This window comes from Micropterus salmoides, unplaced genomic scaffold, assembly GCF_014851395.1.
Source record: "Micropterus salmoides isolate LMB-PRFRI ecotype aquatic unplaced genomic scaffold, ASM1485139v1 Ms_hic_scaffold_2, whole genome shotgun sequence".
Classification (NCBI taxonomy): domain Eukaryota; kingdom Metazoa; phylum Chordata; class Actinopteri; order Centrarchiformes; family Centrarchidae; genus Micropterus; species Micropterus salmoides.
This window is the reverse complement of record NW_024041150.1, coordinates 43,760,829-43,768,995: the sequence shown is the minus strand read 5'-3', so window position 1 is coordinate 43,768,995 and position 8,167 is coordinate 43,760,829. Positions and strand designations below refer to the sequence as shown.

General features: G+C 43.2%; 1 protein-coding gene across 1 annotated transcript in view; it reads right to left on the bottom strand.

Moving 5' to 3' along the window:
- Positions 1-1,026: 1,026 nt before the first annotated feature.
- Positions 1,027-8,167, bottom strand: part of LOC119911992 (scavenger receptor cysteine-rich type 1 protein M130-like) — a 10,276-nt gene continuing 3,135 nt past the window's right edge. Inside the window, exons 2-5 of the mRNA XM_038730964.1 lie at positions 3,109-3,141; positions 2,716-3,006; positions 2,571-2,620; positions 1,027-1,185 (exon numbers count right to left, since the gene is read on the bottom strand). Coding sequence (XP_038586892.1) covers positions 1,027-1,185; positions 2,571-2,620; positions 2,716-3,006; positions 3,109-3,141 — 533 coding nt within the window. The remainder of the gene's footprint in view (positions 1,186-2,570; positions 2,621-2,715; positions 3,007-3,108; positions 3,142-8,167) is intronic.

Below are 8,167 nucleotides of genomic sequence, written 5' to 3'. Positions count from 1 at the left end.
ATAAGCTGTGTTCAATGTACAGAGAGACAGAGTGGTTATCGGGCTGGGTCACTCTCCAAGCTGCTGCAGAGCTTGTAATTGATGCTGAATTCTTTGATGTAATAAACTTTTATAACCAAGAACAGTGTCAAGCGGATTTCTTCTCAACACATCATCGCAGCATTATCGTTCGGACACCACAGTAGGACTATGGTGTAAACAGCATTACTAATCTGGAGAGTTCACAGAATGAATGTTAAGTTTGTGTTTAGCTAAAAAATCAGCTACATCTGAGTCCATGCCAAAATAATGTAGGCTGCTCTAATAGCAACAGCAAATGCAACAGTGCCAAGTAAATGTGTTCTTCAATACTGTGAATTGAATATCAGGCCAACAGAAGAACATTTACTCAAATGATATTATATTTCTGTAGGAAGTAGCACAGTAGGATGAACAACATGCCCGTATATTATCATGTTACGGTACTTTATTTGATCTACTACTGGTCACTCTTCTCCTTTCCACATCTTTTTGTCTTAACTTCTCTCACTGTCTCAGAGTCAGCTTCACTCATTACTATTAAATTCTTTCACTGAGGGAAGAAAATAGAAACCAAAGAAAGTATTATGGTTCTTATCATTAAGGGTGGGAAACTTCAAGCACTTCACGATTCAATTACAATTCAGAAGGCTGCGATGTGATTATTAAACTATTATTGATGCATCTTTTTTTCTGATTTATAATTACTAAGCATAATTTGCACGTTAACATCCAAAACAAACGTCTCCTCATTAGCTTAAAAGGACCAGTTTGCATCCCTAACTTACTTTACTAACTTCAGCTTCTTCATGGTCACCACCGTCCTTTAACACCCAGTTTTCAGACTTCTCTGAAAACTGAAATATAATTGAACTAGTATGTGGATGTGTGTGAACAGGACAGAGCTGTACACCAGTTTAACTTGGACCTGATGTTCTCAACCCTGGACGAGTAAATAGTAATGACATACAGCTAACATTACTTCATTAGTGATTTAGCTAATGTTAATTAGCAACCAAAAAGAGTCTGCTGCCATTCTAGCTGCTGAGTCAACCTGGGTACATTACTGTCATAGATGATGTCACTGAAGGGCATACCTGAGCAGGTGAGATCCAGTATGGTGGAAGAGGAAGACAATTCTGCACACTCCCTCAGAGTAGATCCAGACTGAACACAGACAGACCAGATCGACCACACAGGTCTGTATGAGGACTCCTTTCTCTCTCCTACAGAAACAGCAGAGCCACAGTCCAGCTGTCTACAGACAACAGCTGCTGTCTTCAGGGTCCAGACAGAGTCCATCACTGGTCTCCAGTCTCCCTGTTTCACCTCCAGTGTTCCTGCACAGCGACTGGCTCCTCCCACCAACCTGACATCATCAGGCTCTGAACAGAAACCAGAGAGTCATCAGTAAAACAATAAAGTGAGTTTCATCAGAACAGAAATGAACCAAATCAAAGCTGCAGCTCCTCTTCTACCTGAGCAGGTGAGTCCAACAGCTTTTCCAGGTGAGCAGGTGTTTCTAGCTGAGCCTGAGCTTCTACAGTCCAGGAGAGCAGACTCATGGCCTCCACACTGGAACTCTTTGGTCCACATCGGAGCCTCCACTTCTCCATAGAGCGCCCCCTGGAGGACTGAAGGAGCCCCACAGCCAAGCTCCCTACAGACCACCTCTGCATCCTGCTGGTCAAAGTCAGCTTCACACACTGAGGACCACCTCTGGTTAGACTGGTTAGACTGGTTAGACTTCACCTCCAGTCTGCCTGAGCACAGACTAGTCCCGTCCAGCAGCCTGACAGAGTCTGGAGAGATAATAGAAGATGAAATAGATAAAAACAGCAGACACAAAATAACCTGGGTACATTACTGTCATAGATTATGTCACTGATGGGCTTACCTGAACAGGTGAGATCCAAGATGGAGGAAGAGTAATCTGATGTTACACACTCCCTCAGAGTAGATCCAGACTGAACACAGACAGACCAGATCCTCCACACAGGTCTGTATGAGGACTCCTTTCTCTCTCCTACAGAAACAGCAGAGCCACAGTCCAGCTGTCTACAGACAACAGCTGCTGTCTTCAGGCTCCAGCCAGAGTCACTTACTGGTCTCCAGTCTCCCTGTTTCACCTCCAGTGTTCCTGCACAGCGACTGGCTCCTCCCACCAACCTGACATCATCAGGCTCTGAACAGAAACCGGGGAGTCATTAGTAAAACAATAAAGTGAGTTTCATCAGAACAGAAATGAACCAAATCAAAGCTGCAGCTCCTCTTCTACCTGAGCAGGTGAGTCCAACAGCTTTTCCAGGTGAGCAGGTGTTTCTAGCTGAGCCTGAGCTTCTACAGTCCAGGAGAGCAGACTCATGGCCTCCACACTGGAACTCTTTGGTCCACATCGGAGCCTCTACTTTTCCATAGAGCGCCCCCTGGAGGACTGAAGGAGCCCCACAGCCAAGCTCCCTACAGACCACCTCTGCATCCTGCTGGTCAAAGTCAGCTTCACACACTGAGGACCACCTCTGGTTAGACTGGTTAGACTGGTTAGACTTCACCTCCAGTCTGCCTGAACACAGACTAGTCCCGCCCAGCAGCCTGACAGAGTCTGGAGAGATAATAGAAGATGAAATAGATAAAAACAGCAGACACAAAATAACCTGGGTACATTACTGTCATAGATGATGTCATTGATAGGCTTACCTAAGCAGGTGAGATCCAGGATTAAGGCAGAGGAAGTTGATGTTACACACTCCCTCAGAGCAGATCCAGACTGAACACAGACAGACCTGATCCTCCACACAGGCCTGTCTGAGGACGCCATTCTCTCTCCTACAGAAACAGCAGAGCCACAGTCCAGTTGTCTACAGACAACAGCTGCTGTCTTCAGGCTCCAGACAGAGTCCATCACTGGTCTCCAGTCTCCCTCATGTTTCACCTCCAGTGTTCCTGCACAGCGACTGGCTCCTCCCACCAACTTGACATCATCAGCCTCTGAACAGAAACAAGAGAGTCATCAGTAAAGAGACTAAACTAAAACTTGACTACTGATTCTGTTTCTGTGATTCTTTCTTTCTCTTTTCTTTCTCTCTTTACCTGTTGAGGTGTGATTGCCTTCAGCCTGGAGTCCTGTGATTGGAGCATAGGCATGGACAGAAAGAATATAGATAAATATGATTGAACAATAGAAATATAATTTGTATTTATTGGCTTAAATTAATCATTCTGGTTGTTTTCTCTGCTTCACAATTAAATTCCAGTTAGGGACTAGGACGTTAACGGAGGCTGCATTTCATCGCATCTCTGCTGAGCAATGTTACCCTTACTACACACACACACACACACACAGACATTTTTTCTGTTTGGTCCGGACCGCGGTCCATGGGAAGTTTCACGCCTGCAATTTTGGTTTGGACCACACTTAAATGTTCAAAAGTCTGGACCAAACGAGGCAAGTGTGATAGCCCCCTTAAAAGCTATCCAGGAGTTGATCCAGGAGCAAAAAATAAGTAAATACGCAGCAGACATTTTGTCCATCAAAGAAAATGTCTAAGGGATGGATTATCAGACAAAAACAACTGATGAGAAGATACATGCTGTAAGTAAAAAAAATCTCTGAAAAGATATGAAGATTGAAGAAGCAGAACACTATAGTCAACGCTGGAACCTAAAGCTGTTCAACCTTCCTGAAGCTGTCAGATGAGAAAAACAAGTTGGATTTCTAATTGATATTGTACACCAGATTGGACATAAGATGTTTCTCAATCTGCATTCTTTTCTGTACTTGTGGACTTTTGAAACATCATCAGTCGCAGCGCAAGTCCTGTTCCAATTCAAAAGTCCACATATAGCCAAGTGGAGTCAAATACAGGGATGTATTCTTGCTCCACCTGTTTTACTGAGCCTGCATCAGTGGTTACTTGTGTGGACTTTGGATAGCCAGATATCCCAGAATGCATTTTGGCGGCAAAAAGCGGACATCTCTATGGTCATTAGGACTACTTGAGGCCAAGACTAAACAACCATCGTTGGCATCCTCACCTGAGGCCAATGGGTTACGTTTGTTGAGTTTCCTGGGAAGTGATGAAAGGGCCGCATTGTAAGTGGGGCATAAGTGGTGGCATAGACCCCCTCCTCTGTTCAACGACGGCTTCTCAATCCGGTTGTAAATGGCTTCCTTGACACCTCTTTCAAACTATCCATCCTCTCTGTCTAAAATGTGCACCTGGTGGTCCTCAAACGAGTGTCCTCTGTCCTTCAGATGTAAGTAAACTGCAGAGTCTTGACCTGAGGAATTGGCCCTTCTGTGTTGAGCCATGCGTTTGTGTAGTGGTTGTAGTAGTCTCCCCACTGGATCCCCCTGGATCATGTGGCTGTTTTCACAAAGGTCCATTTTGGGTATCCACAGGCTGTAAGTGCCCCCTTCAGGTGTTTCTATTCCTTCTGTCTGGCTTTGGCGCTTGTTGGTATGTTTTCCGTTCTGTGGTGCAGTGTTCTCATGACCCCTAGCTTATGCTCAAGTGGGAGGTGGGAATCGAAGAGTAGGAATTGGTCTCTAAAAACCCACACACAATACCCCTGCGAAAAAAACACTAGCTATTTCTTTGCATTGGAAAAGCAAAATTCTAAAAATAATATTTCAGGATTGAACATAAATAAGGGGGCGACTGTGGCTCAGGAGATAAAGCGGGTTGCCCGTTAATTGGAAGCTTGGCATTTCAATCCCTGGCTCCTCCAGGCTGCATGTCGAAGTGTCCTTGGCCAAGATACTGAACCCCGAATTTCGAACCCCGAATGGTGGCTGTTCCACCAGTGTATGAATGTGTGTGAATGTTAGTTTGTGTTTGAGCACTTAGGCTCAGTGTATGAATGTGGGGCTATACAAATACCCTAACACTAATTAAAGCTACAAGCAGTGTTGGACGGGCCCTCGCACGTGGAACGCATTGGGGTATGAGGCAGTCGCATTGCATATTCTGGAGCTCTGCCGGTGCGGTTGTGAATTTGCTACGCAATTTGGACGCTGCATGAAGGTGTTATACGTCACTTCCTGTGTCCCCTTTGTGCCGCTACATAGCACTTGGCGCTATGAATATAAATTAATATTGGCGTGTAGATGTCTTCGGGACGGGAGCATGTACACTGAAGTTACAACAACTTCCTGTGTCATGGCGAAGAGTTGATCTTTGACGCCACGCCACAAACACGCCCATTGACGAAAACTCACAGATAGCACAACTTTTCATCATCAATGCCTTTAGAAGGCACAGCAGAAATTTGAAATCAATCCGACTAAATCCCTAGGAGGAGTTCGTTAAAGTACGGAGTGTGTAAATCATCCAAATGGCCATAGAATTCAAAATGGCCGACTTCCTGTTGAGATTAGGGCATCGCTCCAAGAGGCTTTTTGGTACGTCTGGGCATGATACATGTGCCACAGAAATTTCATAGGTTAAACGTGCATCGGGGGCTGCCACGCCACGGACACGCCCATTGACGAAAACTCACAGATAGCACAACTTTTCATCGTCAATGCCTTTAGAAGGCACCGCACAAATCTGAAAGAAAAAAGAAAAAAAAAGAAAAGAAAAGACAATAATCTTTACAGTTTCAATAGGGACCTCACACGGTTCGTGCTCGGGCCCTAATAAAAGGGATAAAATAAAGTACCAGGACTGATTACACGCCATCATCAGCAAACATTGATACGTCAATGGTGACTTTAACCAGGGCAGTCTCAGTGCTATGGTACTTCCTAAACCCAGACTTAATGATACCACCTATTGGATTAATAATTACTCTGTACAGGTCAGTCTTTGTTTCATCACTTATTCACAGGTTGGTTTGATGTGTGCACATTCTTAAACTTGACTTAGAACAGAGCAGCAAATAAGGCACTCTTCAAAAATATCAGGCTCTGGTACTGGGTGCAAGGTTCCTTATTTATCTTAAAGTATAAGGTAGAATGTTAAAGGTTCAGTGTGTAATATTTCTGTGGCTCTGTTGACAGAAATGCAATATAAGATCCATAACCGTGTTTTCAGTGGTGTGTAAAGACCTTACATAATGAACCATTATGTTTTTATTACCTTAGAATGAGACATTTATATCTACATAACTGCGGGCACCCCCTTCTATGGAGGTCACTATATTTTGTTGTCATGTTTCTACAGAGCCTGTTTCATCATCACAGGCGTTCTTCTTCTGCTTGTGTAATTCCGGTAGTGTAGATGCCCGTCACTACATTGAACGTACAAAGAAGAAGAAGAGAGAATAATAACAATGATATTCAGTCTCCGAGTAGTCTTCTAGTTAATTAGAAGTAAGAAGAGAAGTTGGGTCCCACAGAGTTCAGTGATATCCATCATTCAGAAATGGATGGAGAATGGTACTTGTTTAAATCTGCCTACAGCTGGCCGTCCTCACAAACTGAGAGACCGGGCAAGAAGAAGACTGGTGAGGGCGGCCACCAAAACACCTACGAGCCCTCTGAAGGAGTGAAAAGCTTCAGAGAGACTGAACATACAACAACAGTTGGCCGGGTTCTTCACCAGTCGAAGCTGGATGGGAGAGAGAAGGCAAAGAGAAAGCCACTGCTGAAAAAAGCTCATACAGTCCCCTCCAAAAGTATTGGAACAGTAAGGCAAATTACTTTGTTTTTGTTGTTCACTGAAGACAAAAGTTGAGTATGAGACAAGAGTTCAGAATTTCAGCTCTTATTCACATCTAGATGTGTTAAACAACTCAGGACATACCACCCTTAGTTTGAACCCACCCATTGTTCAAGTGAGCAAAAGTATTGGGACATGTGACAGACAGATGTTTCTTGTTGCCCTGGTGTTGCCTTTTAGGTTGATTGTCCAAAAATTAAATAGTCTCAAGTTTTCATCCTTGGTTCAAACCTATAAAGACTGCATTTCCTGTTAAAGAGGATAAACCAACATGAAGACCAGAGAGCTGTCTATGGGAGAAAAGCAAGCCACTGTCAAGCTGAGAAAAGAAGGAAAATCCATCCATCCAAAGAGCCATTGGACAAACATTGAACTTCAAAAGAGCCGTCCATGCCCGATCCCCAAGCAACCTGACAGAGATTGAGCTTTTTGGCAAGGAAGAATGTAGAAGAATTGTAGTGTGTCAGCCTGATAAAGCAATTGCAGCCTAGATGTGCATCTACTGACCTGGGGGTGAATACCTTTCTACCTTATATATTGTTAATTCATTGACATTAGTTTGTAAAAATCCATTTTAACTCCTGAGACCCTGTGTCCTCATATGGGGAAATTAGATTTTGGGCTGTCTGCATTGTATACTTAATTCTGCTTTACTGAGACCTATACTCCTCCTTAGTGGGAAGTTGCCTGTGCCATCTAGTGGTAGCAAAACCAAAATACACTCATTCGTGGAAAAACAAGATGGCGTCAATATCACTAATACCTTCTACAGCCAATGCAGACAGCTAAGTGGAAAAGGTAAAAATCCTAATAAAATGTTATGGTTGTGGTTATAACATGTGTTGTTTGGCATGATATACAGATTTACTGTAGATACAGATTACTTTTTTTCCAAAAGTAACAAGCTAAGCTGCTGTAAATTAGGAAGTACTCGTATGAGAACATCAGGATTATATTGTGCTATAAACGTTGGTTAGCCTTTTCACACATTTGTGTGTGTATTTGCCTTGTAATGCTGTCTGTGCTTGCAATTCACTGTCTGTTAGTGTGTTGGACTGCCCTTACTAAGTGTAATAATAATAAAGATATAATAATGTATTACATTTATATAGCGCTTTATCATGGAAACTCAAAGCGCTTAACAGTGAAGTGGGGGGGAGCCCGTGTAACATGTAAAGGTTGGATCTTTCTAGTGATATTGAACCAGCCCCCAAATGCTTGTGTAAAGTTATTTGCTAAAGATGGCACTGAACCTTGTTGAACCTGTGTGTGAATTTCACCTCATACTGCTGTGATCACTGAATCTAACCATTTATTACCATCTTAATTTAGTATGACATGTATATACGAAAACCCTGTAACATTGGTGTATTAGCCATGTATTTGCTAAAGTTTTGTTGTTTTTTCCGTCATTTTCTGTGTGTACTGTAGTGAAGAGCAGAGAAGAGCAAAGCAGAGAATAGCAGAAAAGAGCAAACAGAGAA